At 41.0% G+C, this 21,830-nt stretch overlaps 1 protein-coding gene across 1 annotated transcript; it reads right to left on the bottom strand.

Moving 5' to 3' along the window:
- Positions 1–44: 44 nt before the first annotated feature.
- On the bottom strand, positions 45–20,538 carry LOC308388724 (transmembrane protein 150A). Its single transcript, XM_080869594.1, has 8 exons — positions 20,323–20,538; positions 19,755–19,980; positions 15,129–15,176; positions 14,134–14,220; positions 12,977–13,044; positions 7,923–8,050; positions 3,725–3,902; positions 45–3,076 (listed from the first exon to the last, which is right to left on the bottom strand). The coding sequence occupies exons 2-8, from the start codon at positions 19,817–19,819 to the stop codon at positions 2,814–2,816; spliced, it is 837 nt and encodes a 278-aa protein (XP_080725720.1). The 5' UTR covers positions 19,820–19,980; positions 20,323–20,538; the 3' UTR covers positions 45–2,813.
- Positions 20,539–21,830: the final 1,292 nt, after the last annotated feature.

Here is a 21,830-nt window from a genome sequence, read left to right as displayed (position 1 = left end):
AATAATTAAACAATAAAAAAAAAAGATTAGAGAACCGCTGTCTGGTTCTTTGTGCTCATGTTGTGTAATGAAGCCACTGGGATTCAACGTTTGCTGTTTTTTGTTTTTTTGTTTTTTTTAATTTGTTGAATATTAAGGCATAAATGGATACAATCATATGACTCTTCATCAAAATAGAATTTACAACTGTGACCTCTTTGGTTTCCATGATCAAAACAGCACATAAGGCACAGGGAGCTGTGTAACTGAGAGTGGGGTGCTGTGAGGAGTGTTGGGTTCTTGTTAGTCAGAAGGCTCTCACCAATGATCTCGATTGCACGAGTGAGCTCGGTTTTCTCGCACATTTAACAGAGTCTTGATTAGCAAAAATAATCTATTACATCATGGCTAATCACCAGTCTTACAGCTGCACCTATACTACACAAAGAAACAAATGTACACAAGGAATCCCATTGACAAAAATGCAATTTAAACAAAGACGGCAGAAAGCCAAAGGCCTTGAATCAAAGAACACAGCTGGTGTGGTAATGTTTTCCTGAGTGTAGAGATCAGATAGATCCATAAATGAGGAAGAATGAGGTATGAAATGAAGAGAATGATGGCGAATGTGAAGATTTAAAAGAAATGTAATGTTTCTTTTTTTTGTAGTGGTCAGCTAGAAATAGGGAATATTCAAACCATGACGTCGGATTAAGTACTTTAAGTAAATGTGAAATGATTAGCGCCATTATTTTAGTGAACGTTTCAAATGTATTGAATGTTTAATGTGGTTTCTCAGAGGAACCTCATACTGTCGCAGGCAGAAGCTCAGGCTGGAGTTGAGCCTCCACCTTTATGAAATAAAAGGATAAAAACATTAGTTGGTCTTAGTATTCTGACTGTGGGCAGAAAAAACTGACAATTTTTCAAGTAGAAAAAAACCCCCTCATGTGAGCTTAACACATGCAATAAGCAGTGTGACCAGCAGAGAGAAGCAAGTGCTCAGTGTTGCAGCTGGTGTCGCTTTCAGCTCCGTCCTCAGAGCAGCGTGCGCAGGCTTCCCCATCACTCTAGTTCAGTTAGTCTGATACATTCAGCCTGATAGTGAATAACTACTTTCAGTAACATACTGTGAATTTGCAAACAAATTACACAAACAACATCTCAGCTCGACATGTGGCCAGATGTGCTGATGGCCAATTAATTAAATTACTACTGTTGTAAAGCCTCTGCCTCCTCAAAGCTTGAGAAAATTATGCACAGATGTTAGCAAGCATGGAGCATTTCTCCACGTGCTGGTGTTGCTAACCTTCTGTCCCTGCTCTCACTCTCAGAGTCACCGATTTACCTCATGTCTCTTCTTATTGCTTTGCCGTAATCACAACTGAAGTAAGGGAAAACAACAAGGTAAGGCCTATTTGTGTATTAGCACCAATGCCATAGGCAGACTTGTATTTGGCACATACTGAAAAATAACACGTTAACACTGAAGCAGGACAGTCCATCTCCACCATGTCTTACATTATACAAATCCTTTTCCCTTTATCCCACCACACCAGCTTGACGTGCTGAAACATCTCCACTTGTGCGAAGTTTCCAGCTTCACAAAAAAAGGAAACAGCTAAAGCAATAAGAACATGTTCTCCTCCTCCTGCATGTGGGAATAATAAGATGCAGACCTCTGCCTACAGGACCTGAAGACACGTGTAATGCCCCGTCACTAAACTCAATAAAGCCAGTGCTCTGGATTGAATTAGCTGGTACATATTTGGCCTCTCGACACTGTGTCACCTCTCCCTCATATTCTTTTACAGAGAAGGAGTTCAATCCAGCATTATTTAAGAGCTGAGCATTGATCTAGTCTATGGATCCCAAGAAGAATGGGGAAGGGTGTATTTTTTCAGTCTTAATTAGAAGATTTATGTGACTCAGAGCTCACTGAATTTTTTAACACAGTTTAAATAAAGACATATGAAACGTCACCCGAATAGTCCGGAAACAATAAGTCCATGCGGTCTGATACTTTAACAGCAATATTAGGCTTGCATATATGGCACAAACTTTAATGCTGCAATAAGCATTTTAAACAAAATGACACTCGTATCTAAATGCAAGCTCATGAGATGCACAGCAGAGCTCAGAACTACTCTGATGTCCACCAGATAATATTATTTCTGATTAGCTTTGGTCAACCAGCTCCACAGAAATATTTTAGCTTTACACGTGGCTTTGGAAGGGAGGTAATGTGCAGATGAGTATGCAGAATGAATAACCAAAAAAGTAAAAAACAAAAGAAGATCTATACAGTGTAGGGTGTTAATTACAAAGACGTGACTTAACATCAAAAATATTGCTTAACAGAGGTTTACGTGATGAAAAATGCAAACTGCCGCCCTGTTCTGTTTCCAGGATTGAAACACTGTGACACCTTCCCACTGTAATACTGTCAGCTGGGCTGTCCAGCAGCCTTCACTTCTTACACACTCTGAACGCATCGCGGCAGTCATCTGAATCCGAGGCCATCGGATTCACAAGAACTCCATGATCTGATTCCCAAAACGCTCCTCTGATGGTCACGGAGCACAGCCATGAGCAGGGAGAAAATTTGGTTTTGCACGCCTGTGCAATGTGCAAAATGCAAACAAGTTCTTCGGAGACACAAAGTTTGACGTAAGTATAAACTGCAGCAGAGCTACGCCCGCTCTGAACGGCTGCTGCGCTGGCCTGGTTCATTTCAAACCTTCAGACGAACACGGCTGGAAATGAATAATTCAGACTAGAGTTGGAAAGGAATAAAATGAGGCAACTGTGTGGCATCAACGTGTGCCAGGAGGCTACAGCATGGACATGCTTTCAGGTTGGTGTGGATGTGGTTGTGAGTGCAAACCGGGCCCTCCCAGCGCATCCATCTTGTGTTCTCTCCCAGCAGGTCCCAGGGAGCCTCCTCTCGCCAGCACCACCATTGTATCTCCTGACATGCCGGAAAACTCGAAGGCAAAAGTCCCATAAAAAAGCATGATGATGATGCAGAACACCCATTCGAAGATGGCCGAGGCGTGTTGCAGGACGAAGCTCTCCTGACAGAAAAAAACACCACCTGAAACACACGGTTAAGGAAAACAGCAGCAAAGCAATGCTAGGACCTAAAGCTGAAACGCCCCAACAGGAAGCAGTCGTGGACACGGCCCCACTCACCTGCACGATGCAGATTAAACACTCAGTTTTTGTCCAGGTTAAGTAAACAAGACACAATGAGTTAATTAGCGAGCTTTACAAGTGCTCACATGTTGATTATGTTACCCATGAAGAGACAGGCCCAGGCTACAGCTACTGTATATCTGTACTGTAGGTCAGGCTAATATGTTTTTCCCACATGCACTGTAACTTCTCTAGATGGATATCAGCTGACAGAGATATTGGATCGGACTTAAGTCGGTCTTTAATCTTCCACCTCCTACTATGAAATATGCTGGAGTGCGCCAAGATTTCCTGCTGCGTGCTTCCAAAACTGTCTGAAGCAGACACGACACTGGCGTTAATGCACTACATTAATATCTGGTAAAAAGGTCACTGTATCGCGCAATTATAGAGTTAAAAACTCTTGCTGCTTTATGTCATTGATGAAGAGGTGCCAGGGACTAACTGCATGAAATAATAAATAAAAATATCTGATGAAAAGAGGTCAAAGGGGATGCTTAGTCCCTTAAGCTTCAGGGCAGCCATCTGTAGAGACTGGAAAGGATACTGAGCACCAAGGCTACGAAGGCCAGCAGGGTCATGCAGAGCCGGAGGTGGGCCAAGTTGTACTCCCCTTGGGTTTTGGCCAGTCGGTACGTCAGCGCTGACTGCAGGCACACAAACAGCATACTGGTGGGAAAGGCAATGCCTGCTCCAACATAGTGGAGAATTTTAGCATTATCCACCTGTGATATAAGGACAGAAAACAGGAAGAGAAGGTAAGGGAGCCATTTAAAGGGTTGACGCAAAGATGTAACACAAAATAAAAACATCTAGTGAATGTGACGTGGGCAAATTCAGGAAGTGGTCCCATCGCCCAGTTTCAGAGGTATTTAAAACTCTGGTCGAAGCTTCTTACGATTCTTTAAGTAAAAAGGGAAAAGAAAAAAAAGAAACACAAAAGGCAAGCGTACAGGAGGCAACAGCAGCAAGAAACACGACAGAATGCCTCCTTTTCCCTGCTGGTCACAAGAACAACAAGAAACAATACACAAAAGAGCCGCTCAGGAGCATGTGACTACAGCTCCCACTGAAGGGTCCACACACACACACACACACACACACACACACACACACACACACACACACACACACACACACACACACACACACACACACACACACACACACACACACACACTGAACTGAGTAGATAAGAGATCTTGTGGTACATTAACTTGAGCTAGGGACACATTAAACGACTTGACTGATTTGCTCAGATAAAAAACAATAGTTTCATGGTTAATGCCAGATGTATAAATTCTGCTATTTGTTATCATTTTCCAAGATCATTACAGCAACAGCCTCAAAGTTTGGTATCTAAGCCATTTGTCCATTGGCCTGGTCAGTACATGCTGAACATTCTTGTGTAGTAGGCTGATCCTTGAAGTGGCAATGTAAGACTTGCATAAGAAAAGTTTTGAACAGTTGAGATCTGCTGTAAAGCTCTCACACAGTAAAATAAATCCAATTTCTTCTACTCTAGTGTGGCACCTCCACCTCTGGACACACATCAACAACTTCATTTTCTTCTGACTAATCTATTTTCCACGCTAGAGCTGCAAAAGTTTAATCAGTAAATCAGTATTGATAAAGATTCTGATCCAATGTATTGTGAAGTGAAATAATGGTTTATGTTATTTAATGAGAAAATCACTTTGACTTTGTGACGGCACGTTTTTTTATCATTTGGCAGGTCGATCGCCTGGTGTTGGCTGCAGACTCAATTCATACACTGCACAGTGAGCTCTATTGATTGTGTGCATGTGTGTGAGTGAGTGTGTGCAGCCAGGAGTGCCAGATTCAATCACTAATACCTGTTTGTTTACGCTATCAACTGATCACTGCTAATCACAGCCAGGTAATGTATGCCGCTAATATATATAGGTGCAATATTAGCAGATTGTGAGCACACTGAAGTGAGCAAAGTGTGGCAGTGAAAAGCAGTGTAACATCAAACAGGGAAAGCATAAGGAAGGAAATGAGAATAAAGAGAAGACTGGGCGGCACTTAAGAGCAACAGCTCTTATTATAGCTACACATATTTATCTGAAACCACTCTGAGCTCCTGCCTTCATTAGTGAGTTTTCCGCAGCTAAATTCAGCACACTATTGAGCTGCACCTGTGATATTTCACAAAGTAGCAGTCAGGTACTGCTACTTTGTGAGGTAGATAAACGCTGTGACGATGTTTCTGTGGGAACAAGCCTAAATCTGTAACTGAAAGTGGCACCACCACCGATTACAACGGCCCTTTCGACATCACCTGAAAACCAGAGCTTTTAGAAAAAAACAGAGAAGAATGAAACACCATCGTGTTTTAAGTGAGGAACTGGTGTGCGACTTCAGACAATGTTCCTGATTTGCGTGACATCTTCCAGCCAAATAAGATTGGAAATACCTTCAGACTGTAGGTGGTATCAGTCTTTTTCATCCAGATTAGCAGTCCAACGAACTTTTCTACTCCTTTTTCTTTTCTCTTTGTTTTCCTGACAGCTGCTTTCCATGCAGCTGTGTCACACTCAGGCACCTCTGTGTGGCAGTAATGTGCTTCTCCGTCAACAATTCATGTACTTCTCTTCCCAGATCATCAGATCGCTTGACGGGAAAAGTCCCCGTGGCTCCACCACACCACAGCTGTACTGCCAAAGGCTTATGTAACGCACAACTATGCGCTCAAGGAGTTGATGCGGCTGATTACGCTGCCATGTGTTGTGTTTCTTGCGCTTTCTTTGATCTGTTTCGATTTTGACTGTCAGAGTCCTGCTCTGCTCCCTCTTCTCTGAGTCAAACTTGTTTGTGGCATTTGCCAGTGGATCCTGAGTACACGTGTTTTCGATGCTAAAAATGCGGGTTTGTGTAATGTCCTGAACTTCATGAGAGGGCACTGTGTGAGGCGGGCTGCAGGGATCAGGCTCGTGATTGGTTATAGATGGGGCATCTGTTACACACACCCTGTCTGCCTAGCTCCTCTCCATGCATGGCCAGACTTGATGACTCACTTCCCCCTGGCTCTTCTCGTAAAATTCCTCCCTGTTCGGCAGAGCTCGAGCCTCATAGGAAAAGCGGGAAGAAGGTGAGGTTGCCGTTACTACACCCTCGCATGAACTGCCACATCTGCAAATCTGCTCCAATACGCACATACACAACTCTTGTAAGAGGAGTATGTAAAAAGAGCCGAGACTCTAACATGTCAAACAATCTAATTTAACCAAATAGTCACATCTGTAGAAATATTACACTCTAAGAAACTTCACTTTACTTCAACACAACCCAAATTTTCTTTCAAAACTTTTGCTCCTCTCTTTACTCTGAATATAGCATCAAATGCCTTCTCCGTGGCTGTCTCTCCCTCTTTATTTTCCCATGAACTATCTCGGCCTTTTTAAAGCATGGTAACAAGATTTTGCAGTGATATCCAGCCCAGCGTCAAACACCAAAATAACCTCCCCTCAGAGGACGTTAAATGATCTTACTTTTCTTACCCTAACCGTGACCACTTCCTGAATCTGACACGTACGTTGACTTTTAACCAAAAACTCAACAGTTGACATTATGCACGCTTTCTTTGAAGCGGTCGTAACAATGTTACTGTCTAAACAGAGTTCTGTCCACGCAGCAAAGGTAGTACTAATACACATACACATACACACACACACACACACTGTCTAGGCATCCAGCCAGAGCTCTAAATATTTAAACTTCAAGAAATTCTTTCCCAGAGAACAGAAGAAGAAATTCACGTTGAGTTTCTTCACTTGAAGTTTTAGGACCAAAGAAAGAGGATTATTGTGAACAGTATTGTGCTGATGAAGGAAGAAGTTAACATTACAAACATTGAGGTGTGTTTAATCTCAAATAAAAGGATTGATGGAAAGAAGCAAAGAGAAAGACTCCTAAAAAGAGCCAGGTTAAACAAAGACATGTTAAAGATTATACAGCAGATTATTTTCTTGGCTGTGTATAAGAATTTACTAGAGATGAAGCCATGCCACACCATTTAGCAAAAAGAAATTACTCATTATATTAATGAAACAGGAACCAGAGATATTTTGGACATTTTATCATTTTATCTGAACATCAAAGCTTTTTTACAACCAGCTGGCATGTAGTTGCTGGAGGTTGTGACCAATTTCACCCAGCAAAGAGTCTGCTGCACCAAAAAAAACCTCCTTGAGATTGCGTCTGCTATTGCCCGCAACCTGCTTGGAAGATGCCGACTTGTCCTCATATATCTGCCAACTACTCTAAGACCGGTAATGAAGCTATGAAAAGTGTGACACTAACCCCACTTTTCACATGAAAAGGTGCAACACATTTTTGACTATAGCTTGACTAATAGCTGGTGAGTGTTTGAGAACAAGTTGGCAACTTTTCTTCGAACTATAAATAATTGCAGCTACATTAGCGACCCAAGTAATTACAAGGACGCTTTTGGTGCAGCAGACTCTTTGTGAGAAACTGTACCCAGCATCCAATCACCAACCAGTCAAGAAATACACATTTTTCCTGAGTGACCAGAGGTTGCAAAAGGGTTGCCAGCCAGTCTCTAGGACTACACAACAGAAGCCTCAGTCTCTGTGTGTTTAATTTCACTATTTCCCATGCTGAATACAATTTCTTTGGGTATCCATAAATCTTTGTCTTCATCAGCATTTACAGCGACCTCTCTGTGTTTTATTGTTAAAAAAACTAGAAGACCGTACCTGGAAGTTGCCCACCATGATGAGTCCAGCACCACAGATCCAGCCCGTGCAAAGACTCGCCGTGTTCAGGACACAGTTTTGATGCTTCTCAATGACGTGGGCGTAGCGAAGCAGCACAATCACCATCACTAAAAGAAGGGAGATGAAAGTCACTGCATGCAAGAAATGGAGAAAAGGCATCATCTGGCTTTTTTTGGACGACTATCATAAAAAAAGTGCCTGGCTTCAATTTAACGCAAACACTCTCACACGTCACTTAGCCAAGAAATACATGAACTCCCTGAAAGCTATATTACAGGAAATCAGAGATGTTAAGCAGCTTCTCTGACTCAAAACTATGAGAAGCAGAAAATGGCGGGAAAGTGAGAAGGATATCTTGGTGGGGGGTCGATCCAAACCTACATACGATTAAAAGGTGAAGGGGAAAGAAGTACAGTATATGGGACAGATGAGTGCCGATGTGCTAACAAGCTCTGACTGGGTGCATTGTTGGAGCACTGAGGAGCTGACCCCCATTTGGGTTCTCTTTGTTGGCTCCTCACGGCTGGTGCCTGATGAAGGCTGACTGGGCTTGGAGAAAGCGGGGCATATGGGGAGAGTGAAAAGTGGAGGGTGGGAGAATTAGTGAGGACAAGGAGCCCCTCATGTCTTGACCTGACGCTTATATATTGTTCCAGGGACTAAAGTGTTATGTTAACTCTGTCACTGTGTCTGTGTAAGAGGCAGCTTTTCAGAAGGTCTGTGTCTGCCAAAAGGGAATACAAATGGAGACTGTGGTCATGGCTAGAAAAGAAAAACATTTCCACGTAGAGTCTTTACATTGATAGATTTTTCCTTCCTCTCTGAAGCTTTGTCTCCAGGGTTTGTCTATGCCGTGACGTGTCTGGCTTTAAGTAGCGTCTCAGTGAGCGGACACATTTTATAGCCCGGCCACAACCTCAGGATGAAGCAGTAGAAATGATTGATTCCAGGCCTGATCTTTTGTTTTAAAGCGACTTTTTCTTCGCAGCTGTTAAAAAATCAGCCATGCATATTTCACATCATTTTCTGATTTTGACAACAACAGCAAAGCTTCCAGATGATAGTTGTTTGGCTCATGCTGAGGATAAATTACTGAGGGGAAGTCACCACACCACAATTGCCGCAACACTAGGGTGAAAAATGAGTCACCAGCAAGCTGCAAAGATAAAAAGATGATATTAAAAGAATGTTTTTCATTAAAAAAAACACACAAAATAATACACTAATGCAACAGCCAAGTCACTCATGATTATAGTTATACTACATTTTATTAATGTTCTGCCCAAACGGGAAAAAAAAGATTTTAAAAAAGGCCTTCAGCTTTTTTTTTTTTGCCGATCTTTTCATAGTTACACATCCACACAGCTTAGGTATGTATATGATTTATAGAGAGAGTTCAGCATCACATGTTGAGAAATTATGTCTTGCATAATTTCCTGTTAGAACAATAGTGCAAAGTTCCCACCGTTATGTTAACCATTCTGTTTTAATGTGATGTTTGGAGGGAGAATTAATTTTAAGTCCATCTGATCTGCAAAGTTTACTATGAGCTCACTGAAATGTTGCTATTAAATCTGATAATAAAAACATTTGTTTAAACCTTAAAGGCAAACATTGGTACAAGCAAGACCAAGACATGGTTATGTAATGCTATTAAAAAAACTAATTAATGATTTATTTATGTTTTTATATTCACTAGCTCTAACTTGTGTGTATCTGTGTTTGTGCGAGCTTTCTTCTGTTTCATCCTTCTGTACCCAAATCAACTCGGCAAAAGTTATTTCAGTTACAATCACGGAAAAACAAACAACTGTGTCTCCGGGCACGGAAACAGTCTGCTCATTGGCTCCTTTTTATAATGGAGAACATGCTGTATTGCTGAAGGGAAAGGAAAGTCGACTGCAGCTTTTTCATTAGATTAAAGCGCCTCGTTCACCCTGCTGCAGACTGGCTGCTGGTGGATTCTTTTCTGTTTCAACTAAATGTGTGTTTCATCATAACAAATGAGCGTGTTTAAACTTGTTGGCATTGTGCAGTCATCCTGGAATGATGAAAGCTACGCCTGAAGGTTAAAGACAAGGACAAGCAGCTTCTCTCTATAGGAAATCAGTGTTTCTTCTTCTATTCTGGGCACATTTGTGTGGGCATTTTTTTTTTGGTATCCTTGTCAGATGATGCATGTTTAGTAAAGTCATGGCCTCCTCCAGTGTAAGGGCTTCATATCCCATGCATCAGCGCCACCTGGACTCGAAGGTCACAACAAGCTGCAGTGTGACAGCTTATTTTACCCAAGGATGCCATGCAACAGCACCTAACACTGTTCCAATACTTTGTTACCTTCCACAGAGCAGCCCTTTACAAGTTCATGCTGTTTGCTCTGAAGTCAGGAAACCCAGTGCAGGAAGTAAAGTGCTCCCACAGACACTGACTCACACACTACTTCTATCTTGCATGTATACTTGCAACAAGGTGGACAATCTCTCATGCATACATAGCCCTGCACGTGCCTTTGCATTCACATACGCAGGGCTGAGTTAACACTAAAACTGATGGGCATTAATAAAGTGCTTATTACCCGGCGGCACTCGCACCTCACAGTAGAAAAAACCTTGCCACCCATACAAGGGGCTATATTTCAACCCAAACACAACATTTCACCGTCTCCCACAGAAGGTATGCAGACAGAGAATGCATGTATTGTCTTTCAAATGTTTTGTGTGTACACTGGCAGAAAAGTGGGAACTGAACTGAAAAGGAGAAAAAACAATTACAGGGCGATATAAAATTCTCCAAGTTCATGTTACTCCTTTTGGAAGTGACACCTGCAGCCAACTATAGCAGACACAGCCTTCCAAGTAAAACATAAATCAATGAGCTACTAGCTAAGCACGCAATATTTAAAATAGTGTTGTATAGCTACATACCACATCAGCTTTACATACTTATGTATAGACAAAAGAGGTAGCTTTATAAACAGTATTAACATACAGACTGATGGGATTGCAAAGGGGGAAAAAATGCAGCCAAAAATTAGAAAATTAAACCTTCCAAACCTCACAGATTCACCCGAGTGGGTGAAAGTGCAACTGAACTCAGTTAAAAGGATGTGATCGATAATTTTTAATCAAATGCAGCAGCGATACATCACTTACAATAACATCAAGGTTGAGGGTCCTTAAATCTCAATTTTTTATGTTGTTTTTAAAAAAAGAATAGAAATGCAGAGGAAATTATGAAGGAATTATGCAGAATTTCAATTCCCAACTGTCATTAGCTCTCCAAAAAACACTTTAATGGATGAAGGTGGAGTGTTTCACTGAAATTACTTATTGAGCGGTCATATTAAATTCTCTTAATTAGAAATATAATCATCTTACGGTCATGGAAAACAAAGAAAACAGCAAATATCAAAATCTGAAACATGTTGACATGCTCATTTTCCCACTTCCTTAAGTGATTCAGCTCAAGTTATGTGTTCTAATGAAAACAAAATATTAGCTGACATTTTATGTAACTGGGAGGAAAATGTGCGTCTCTAATATCTCAAAACACATTTATGACAAAGACAGAGATACAAGCTTTTATCCTTTCACAATGAAAAGGGATTTGTTTCTTTTACTCACTATGTACTTTCTAAGACATCTTTTCTTTTGGTTGCTGTCACTGATGGTTTGGTGGGTGACTAACAATGAGCGCAAGAGAAACTTCATTCACAAGGAAGAGGAACTAAGAAATTTAGATGAAAGCTGTTTAACAGTCACTGTGCGCGGAAGTAGTACAGGATTACCTCCACCACACACCATTATTTCACACTTATACTGCATACATATTATGAAAGAGTCATTCTAGGTAAGCATGTTTCAAACAAAAGTTACAGAGCTACATCTTAACTAAGCCAGATAAAATCCATCATCGTGATGAAGCAACAGTGGTTGCAACATTTTCTCACTGCCACATAATTTACCCGTGAAATAAAACACAAAAATCAAAGGCCAGTGTTTAGCCAAGGTGTGTTTCTCTGACACCAATAATATTATGTACCGATTTTAAAGATTCTCACTGGTTTTTTATGCATATAACCTCCCTCTAAAGGAAAATCAGGTTGCAAAAGATTTTCAAAAGTGGGGTCTAATTTACTCAAGCAAACAATATACTTTTCTTTATCAGATAATAGAAATACTTCTTTGACTATGTGTGCAGCAGTTGTACTCAGGTGTGTATTCACCACCTAATGGGTCTGTTAAGAGCCTGGAAAAAGCCTGTAAGTACACAAGGGCAGCTCCTGCAACCATCTGCCTCCTTTTTCAGCATTGTGTACACATACAGTATACAATGCTGCAAAGTTCCTCCATTCTTGTCACAAGCAAAGACCAGAGCTACAATTTGCATCTCAAAAAGACAGCTTACAATGTCCAGAGTCTCACAGTCAGACAGAAAAATAGCTGCTAGAGGCTTGGATAAAAACAAAGCACAGTAACTTTTTACACACAGCTAGAAAATTAACCACAGCTGGAAAACATTATCAAGATCGGGCCAGTCGAAGCCACCAGTGAACGGAGGGCAGCAGCACATGTAGAGACTCCCAGAAAACATGCAGACCAGCAATTGAGAGCTCATTCTTTCTTTCAGACACAAGAGTTTTCTTTGCATCTGTGTTCGGACTTGTTCTGTATTACAGCTAATTTTTGCTTTCAGCTTCTCTCTTATTCACAGGGGGGGGGTCGCCACATTGGGCAGCTTCACATGTTTAATCTGACTGACTTTTACACCCTTCCTGAAACAAACCCAAAGGGATTTGTGTCATCTCCAGGAATCAAACCGGGGATCTTACCATTGTTAGGCAAACAAGCCCCTTCCTTTTTCTATTTCTACAATGGGAAATACAATGTGTCTACTTCAATAAATATGCTTATGTACATTCATTTGTTGAGCTGGCTGCCCTGCAGGTGTGTCTTGAAATTTTAGCTTGCTGGTTTACACAGTTAATATAAGCCAGTCTAATGTGTCCTGAGCCATGCCTTATGATGCCTTACCCATGAATGAGCCCGTGCTGCAGATAAGGCTGAAGAAGCAGCTCTCAGGAGGAAGAGTCCCACATTTACTGCAAGAAACAATTACAAGAAAACCATCAGAGCAATACCGCAAAACAATGCACCACTGCCTACACCTCCAACCATCAACACATCCAGAGGTACTCTATGGCTGTTCCTCACATCCTGAAGTCAAGTGTTTGACTTTTCACCTACTGCTTGCTGCTTTTATTCTACGAATGGGAAATGTTTGTAGGAGGGAAAACTCAGAGACAGTCAACACTGGCTGTCTGTGCCCAGACTCCCATTGAAGCCAAAGTCCTCTCAGCTGACTCAAGTCATACACACATTCTTCACTACATGGATCAAAACGCACCATTCATTAGACTAAAGCTGACATGAATACATTTTAAACAATTTTTTCATCTATGGCTTGTTCGAAGGTCCGTTTTATTTTTACCCAACAGCGCGGTATTTAACACAGATTAAGAAAAATGCTTCTTCCACCTTCCCTGCTTCGACTGCTTAGCAACAACAGCGCTGCTATATTAAAGATTAATTTTCTGTGTTAAACTGTAGCTGCACACTTGATTTGTAGAGGTGGTGGTGGTGGTGGTGGTGGGGTCATTATCGTTGCATATTATCTTTTCTGGTTTTCCTTTTTTTAATGCTTTGTTTTTTTGTTAAATGAAAGCCACTGTGGCTATGTGGTACAACATGTCTTTGATGTTGAAAGCTGAGAGGGCCAAAAACCCAAACAAAGAAGCAAGAGTGTCTTGATTTCCTCTGGACTGTAAGCCGACTCCTCCGTGTGCGTATGTGTGTTTACATGGCTGAACGTAGGCCCGTGTTTTGCCTCCAAACTGCCACGGTGGCAGGCAGGATATTTCTGCCACAAGTTATTTTCAGAATGCACACACACACACACACACACACACACACACACACACACACACACACACACACACACACACACACACACACACACACACACACACAGAAGAAACGTCTCATTCTCCTCACTCGCTTTTTTTCTTTTTAAATCAACAATGTGCCGACAGGGGTCACGCAAAACAATGGGACAGTGTTCCTGTTCTGACTCAGCAGAAGCAAAGGGGCAGAGAAGAGACGGACATGAGGTACGACTCCATCTCACTGACCTGATGAGAGGTACATTGTCTAGTGTGCAGCACAAGGATGGCCCGCTCTGCAAATACAGCTCCTCCTCACATGACTGGTTATACAACCTGAAAGAAAAAACAACCAAACAAACACCAAACATGTGTGGCAGTGCAAAAGCAAATGTTAAAAAAAATTGAGAAAAATTGCGTTTATATTAGGCTGTGGACACACAGTGGAAAATAGCTAACAAAGCAAAGACATATTCCTGATTTTTTTTCACTGGGTCTAGTAAAAATATATGAGAAGCTGTATAATACAGTATGTTGTTAAACCACAGTACAGTAACTGTATATTAAGCACCATTTTGTGCGATCACACCCAGGATTTCTTTTGTTTTTAGGGTTGGTGTGTCAAAGAGGCAGAAAACCACTGTGTCATCAAATGCTAGCTCTGCTCGTGGAGATTAACCTCAGCTTGTCCGAAACGAGCCCAGCATCCAGAGCAGCAAAGCACACGATCTGACAGCAACGACAAATTTTTCAGCATCACAGCTTTAGATTTGTGCTGATTTTCTAGATTAATATTCATCTCTGGCTCTGCTTTACAGTGTGTCTTTCTCCTACCTCCCTCCCCTCAACCACATCCGGTTGCAGCAGGTGCCTGCCCCTCCCTGAGCCTGGTTATGCTGGAGGCTTCTTCTTATTAAAAGGGAGTTTTTTCTTCCCACGGTCATCAAGTGCTTGCTCATGGGGGTTTGTCTGATTGTTGGGGTTTTCTCTGTATTATTGTAGTGGTCTTTACTTTACAATATAAAGTGCCTTGCAGTAACTGTTGTTGTGATTTGTCGCTAAGTAAATAACATTGAACTGAACTGAACTGTGAGTGGATTTTAATGAGTCTCTCAAACGTTTTTCAGCCGACTGAGCAGGAAATTATTCTCACTGGCTCTTGTTGCAAAAGAGGTGCAAGGAAGGTTACAAAGGTCAAGACTGACTGTAGGGATCAGCAAAATACAGAATAGATGTCAACATACCAGTTTTCCACAGGGCAGACATGCTGGTTGTAAAGGGCCATGGCATAGCTAAAAAGGAAAAGGAAATGATTATCCAAAATCAAAGGGAACAGTTATTTTATATTTTTAGCATACACTGTAAATTTAAACTGACTCAATGAGCATTCATACGGCAAAAGCCATTAGAGTGGTAGTGGTAGGAAAAAAAGATACTTCTCACATGCAGCCTCAGAATAGGAAGTTTTTTTAGGTCATTGAATTCAAGTGAAAAGCAGAGGGGAGTTCAATGCAAAAGCCACAGCTAACATAATAACCTGACACTACTGTGACGCTAGACTGTCAGGAGGTGAGCAGGCCATAAAGGCAAGGAAACGTAATATCACAGTGAACATGAATCCTGAACAGATTTATGTAAAACCCACGTAGCCATCAACTGTTAAGCTCACTAAAACCCTTTTGCATATCTGTCATGTCTTTGCAGTAGCATTTCTCATGTGGTCGCTTATTTACAGTGATGATTTTATATGACTGAAAATGACCTACATATGATTTCAGGTCTTTTCATTTATTGAACTTTTAGGGTGACCCAAAATCCTGCACCTGTTTAACTTTCAGGAACAGTTGAGCTGACTTTTCACCATTTCTTACCCTTTATCTGAAACTGCTGTATAAAGCACTTTGGGTGCTTATGTAGAGTAGAAAAGCACTATTAAAGAGCCTCCATTTACCTCAGATGGCTCATTTTTGTCAAAGTGGTATGACTATGGTGAGGATACTGACCAGCCGCGGCCATACAGAGGTCAACAATCTAACATAAGTAACATAATATCTGTATATGTCAGCACTAAACACAAACACCAATGTTAAATATATTGATCCATCCATTTTCTTCCGCTTGTCATCAATTCAGGGATGCAGGAGGAGATGTGAAAGGAGAAGCAGGGTAGACCCTGGCCAGACCGCCTGTCTGTTGTGGGGCAACACAGACAGACAATCGTTTGAACTGACATTCACACATGTGGGCAATTTAGAATCACCAATTAACCCAACTCCACTAACTTCATGCCTCTGGACTGTATGAGGAAGTTGGAGGAGGTGTCAGAAGTACCCAAAGAGAATCTGCAAACTCCAAACAGAAAGCTTGCTTTGAACCCAGGACCTTCTTCATGTGAGGCAACAGTGCTAACCGTTTACTTTATATTATCTTCTAATTAAGATTTTAAAATATTGAGACCAGTGCTGGCCACAAAAATCCCCTTTTGCACAGGCTACAGATAAACTCTATAACTGGAACATCTTCAATCAGGCTGCAATGACCACTTGCATTATTATACCTGACATTGTGACCCTGCCTGGGAAATTTTTCTACATAACAAACCATTTTCAGCTAATGATACAGAGGCCACATTAAAGGGCCAGATGTCCAGCGTGTGGTTTTGAATGGCTGAAGAAAATGCTATTTAACTGTGAGTCCTGTGATTAAGTCCTCAACACGAACATGTGCAGCTCAACTGTGTCTGCTCTGTTGCTCAAGTCCTACACAACTGCATATGCAGATAGGACGAATATGCACATGCAGAAAGAAATCATGGGAAACTCAGGTTTCTGAGGTGTTTACATATCCCACATCATCTTTATTTTTACTTGTTTTAGCCACATTTCTATGTGGGCATTTCAGGAAGGACATGCAACAATCACATATAACCTTGTTATTCACATGCAACAGTAAAAACACTATTTGTAACAGCCAGAAAACCACAGGAAGACCGAGTCATACAGACAGAGTATCTTTCCTCATTTTTGCATGCAGTCCTAGTTCAGCAAGAGGTTAAGCACCAATCAGGAATGTTTCCATGGCTGATAATATCCTACTCACAGGCCAGTCTTTACAGGACAGAGATATTTCCCAAAGACACAAGCAAGAAATCAAAAGCAAGACATATTTCATGACGTTAAAAGTAGCGGTATTAAATTATTTCCACTACACAGTATCTGCTACAATTTCATGTGTCGACACAATATCAGATTCAGAAAACACGGGCTGTCCAACCTGAGCAGGTGGACAGTTTTTTCTTATGCAGGGTGTGCACAGCTATATAGAACTTGGACACGGAGTGAAACCCAGTATCATACATGGCAGTTCTGTCACCAATGTCTGTTTACATCTTTGTCTTGGAAATCGCCAGCTAGCACCTCCTATCCAATGATCACACGCAAGATAGGTGTGACTGTCCAAAAGGTCAAGATAACAGGCAAAAATATTAGTCTGAGCATAGCTATCATTACTATTAAAACAATGTGTCTATTAATTTCTACAACATTAAAAAATAATCTGAGGGCACCAGCTGGTGTTAGAAAAGAAACGCCTGGAGAATCTATTTTTAGTTAACTTTCAAGTGTGAAATTAATCCTGCTACCAGCTTTTTAACACTGCATTTGCTTAGTGAAATGCACAGCTGGTTTTGACTGCTGTAAAGGCTGTCAACACTTGGCTGGCTGGTTAGATGGGGGCAATAACCCTCTGGGATTTTTTCCATTGGTTGCATCTTACTGTTCCCATGGATCTCTCACTGTAGATGAAAGTCAGCAAGCTACAACACACAAAAACTATGTAGGTCCGACCGTTTTTTTCAAAATTGCAGGCCGAGATTTCAGCTAACAAACAAATGACTCATTTAGGTGTACTCCAGGTACACAGAACAGGAGAGACCACAAAGGGTTAAAGACACATCAATCACCGTGTAAAGAGCGCTGCTCTAGCACTGAGGAAATCCATCACTGTGAGTGAAAGAAGACTTCCAGCTTTTGATTATGATAAAGGAACAGAAACAAAAGTGCACCATGTCCTCCCTTTTATCTATTGAGTGTGTGATAAGCCTTAAAGGAAAATGTGCCAATGTGTACCTTCAGGCGTAAATGACGGTGATAGACATTTAAGCCTTTCGAGAAACACAGTAACAAACACACACCTTTCATTTTTGTCTGCTTCCTTTCCATATGTGCTGAACACTACAAATGGTACCAACAAGACAAAAACAAAAATCAAAAATCTAGAAAAAAAAAATGCAGGAAAAAGAAAGCTTAGGTTGTTACATTTTTCCCTGATTTTGGGGGTGTATTTTATACATCTGGCCAGCTTCTAAAGCTAGAACAGCATCTGCAGCTCTGGGGAGCTTCTAAATAAAGTGAACTTATTTAGATGTAGCTGGAACTAAACCAGCGCTTTATGTGCTCAGCAGAGGCTAAGTAATAATAGGTTTGTTTATATAATTAGACCCCTATCAAAGCTCAGCAATGGCTGTAATTGCATGTGCCTTTAAGCAATGTTTAAGTGGAACAGACCCTGTTTTTTATTTAGGACCAAGTCCTACATAAAGAAAGACTTCGATGGAAAAATCTTTTTTTGTTGGGGATTTGTGTGTTTTTTTAACAATGAAAAGTCCCAAAAGCTCTACAAAAATAACCTCAGAAAAATGTGTGAGCCAATAAACTATAGATAAATTTGGCAAGTACTAGTTAAACTCCCATTGCTTCTACAGCATGGTTGCTGGATAACATAAAAGACACATATGCAAATACACTGACTGACTGATAAAAGTTGAGAAACAGAAGCCAAGACTTCTTGGTGGTCCAACTTGATACAGAAAACACTTGGCATGGGCGCCAGATACTGAGTGAAAATTTTGCTTACGTTCTTTCCCACCCCTTTCCAGTATTTACCTTACTCCTACCCAGTCATCCACACTGGGAAGCAGGAGTTATGCAACATGCCACATTCTGTGACATTCCCCAAGTCTGAAAAAGACCCTTGACTGCTCTTAGAAACAAGGCGCCCTTGTCAAGGTAACAGGAAGGAAATGGGTGTAAAGGGGCTGGCAATCTGCAGCTCTCAGCATCTGAACTCAGATCAGCTTTCTGCTCAGAAAAAAATGCCCAAACTAGACAGATTGGTTTTCACCTTCATGTTCTCAAATCAGCATGGAAACATTAAGCCGCTACACCTGGATACACACTACTGATTGGACTGTTGAGTAGCCACGCACATCACAACATTAATTGCCATATGGTCTCAAGTTTGGTGCTTGATTAGGCTGTTTAGTCTCCATGCAACTTATCAGTGATGCAGCACATAGCCTTGATTCAGAACTACAACAATTTAGAATTGGGCCATCTGTCTCTCTCCCCACTGGGGTTTGCATTCCTTGTCCCAACAAAATAATAGAACAGAGAGAAGAGCTGTCAGCCCAAGTATAACCAGGAGGGTTTCTCTCCAGCACATCTGCTCAGACACTGTACTACAGATAATTAAGATTTACTGCAAACCTGCATGTCTGATTTTTAGGATAATGGTGATAATCCCGGATCATTACTGGAAAGAGTTAATCCACATGCAATTGCCATGACTCCCAGGAATTCAGGGTAAATATGTAGTGCTGCACTCCTGTAGGCAGGAGAGGAGGCTGGAGTATCGAAGAGTATTTTTATTACAACATGATTCCAATTCTTAATTTGTATTTTGTCATTTTTAAAGTTATGGACAGGGTATAGATCCAGATGTCAAACCTTAGAACATTTACATAGATTTTAAACTTTTCTGATGTCAAAAAAAAAAAAAGAAAGAAAGGGGAAAAAACAGACAATACTTACACAACCCATATCCCAGTGATGGTCAGGACAGGGAGGCTAACAGGTAGTATCATCCACAGAGACATCTTCCAGCACCTTTCTTCTTTTTCCTCTCCAGCCAGCTGAGCAATGTCTTCTCAAGTAGGATTAACATTTATCTGAGTGTGACTGACATGTGCACCGATTCATTTTCCTGAAGATGGAGGACGGTTGATGGGACAGCGGCAGGACAGATGTCTCTTTTCAGCTAGTGAATGAGAGGATCGATAGGGTTGTTCCGTGAGGTTGATTAGGAGCATTCACCTACTCATCATCATTAAATGATTAAGTAAACTATCAAGAACAAGCTATTAGTGACCACAGCAATTTAATTTACATCGATCAGCAGGGTGCATTACCTTACATAATCCTGCTTTCGTGAAGCTTTAGTTTTCTGCTTTTCTTAAATGTTCAACAACATTTTATAAGTTTGGGGGTGTTCGGGGTGGACACATTAACCGCTTACATTTCAAATGCGACGGTTTTTTGTCCACCTTCCTGTTTCTAGCTAGCAACAACAAGCATCAAAGGTAAATCTGTGACAACTCACCTTCTGCCTCCTTGTAAGCTAGCAAATGCAGATTGTTTTTTTCTTTTTAGGAAAATGAAAACTTTGAGTACGCCGGCGTGTCCTCCACAACTCTGGCACCCCCAACCCCCCCAAAAACTATCACGACTTAGCTTTAATTTTACTTGGGTATGTAGATTTTTCCAGAGCAGATGGGACCTCGGTTAGCCGTGTTCGCGTTGAAATGAGTGGGGGGAAGGCTGGCTTCACAGCAGCCAGTCCTTCTGTATCTCAGCCGCCACGAGTATCCAGCTGTTTGACTCCGCCCACATTTGGTTACGCACGTGTGGGCGGGATAGCGCGGAGGAAGCTCAAGAAGACAAGTTTGTCCTACCGTATTTGGACAAAGTTTTAAATTATAAAATAGCAATTACATCCACACAATGTTGTAATTTGAATATTACTGTTTTAAATCAGTTCCTTTCACCGTGAGACCCTGAGAGTAGGCCTACTACACTTGGAACCTGTACGTTTCCTTCGCTGTTAACGGTAGGAAGAGGGTACGGCCAGAATAGAGGGCTCTGAGTACAACCTGGAAGCTTTCGCATTTTCTTCTTTTTTGTGTGCATGTGTGTGTTTTTCTCCCGTGCTTTCTTATCTCATTGTAAAGACACGCGTCTTCGTCTTTACGTCAGCACCGTGTAACTCTCTGTTTATATACAACATGTGTGAATGAGCGTGAGACACCGAGCCCCTTAAACAAAACTTGTTTCTGCTGCCCTCTGCAGCTTTAACGAATTAATATTTTCATTTGTCAGCTATACATAATCTGCGCTGGGTCCTTCTGTGAAAAAATCAATTACGAATCAGCATATTTAATAAACTATGCAAAACTTTTCCCCCCATTCTTTTCTCATCAGTTCCTATAACTTCATTAGTACAAAAGACAGACGCGTGGAATTTATCAGGGCCAAAAAACATATCAAAGCGCCGTTAAAAACAGCAGACAAATCCTTTTTACACCGTCTCCACGTATCTTTCCATCTAAAACAGCAATCATGTAATATATTCATATAATGTGATATCATAGTTTAGATTGCAAAAAAACTGCACCATTATAATGTCTATGACAAAGAGTAAGAGAACCAGTGCCCTAAATGTTTTATCTGTTTTCTTATAATTCACTGGAGCTTTCCAGACTTATATGACCACGTGGAATAGATGGCTGGTCAAACTTTATCACAGCCAGTGGTTCAATCAGAGGTGTACAACACATGAGCAACATGTGAGAGCATGGATAGGACCACCAGGAATGTAACATTTACTCATATACTTTACTTAGGTTTAATGTATTTGTAATATTTATTTTTGTCTGTATATATTTTTTAGTATTCTCATACTATGTTACTTTTTTATTCAACTATATTTTGAATGCGCTATAGTATTTATTTGACAGCTTTAGCTACTTATTATTGTAGATCAAGCCACAGAACACTATCGATGAAATATGTTCAAAAACATATAGACATAAAAATGTCTGAATATGTTTA

Source organism: Rhamphochromis sp. 'chilingali', assembly GCF_963969265.1.
Source record: "Rhamphochromis sp. 'chilingali' genome assembly, chromosome: 20".
Classification (NCBI taxonomy): Eukaryota; Metazoa; Chordata; class Actinopteri; order Cichliformes; family Cichlidae; genus Rhamphochromis; species Rhamphochromis sp. 'chilingali'.
This window is presented reverse-complemented; position numbering and strand designations above follow the sequence as displayed.

Bases quoted from the DNA above. Each gene is read 5' to 3' on its own strand.
- LOC308388724 (XM_080869594.1), bottom strand. From the start codon at position 19,819: ATGTCTCTGTGGATGATACTACCTGTTAGCCTCCCTGTCCTGACCATC. The intron at 15,177-19,754 runs GTAAGTATTGTC...TTTCCTTTTTAG, and splicing joins ATCACTGGGATATGGGTTGT to CTATGCCATGGCCCTTTACA. The intron at 3,077-3,724 runs GTATCCTTTCCA...CGTGTGTTTCAG, and splicing joins CTTCGTAGCCTTGGTGCTCA to GTGGTGTTTTTTTCTGTCAG.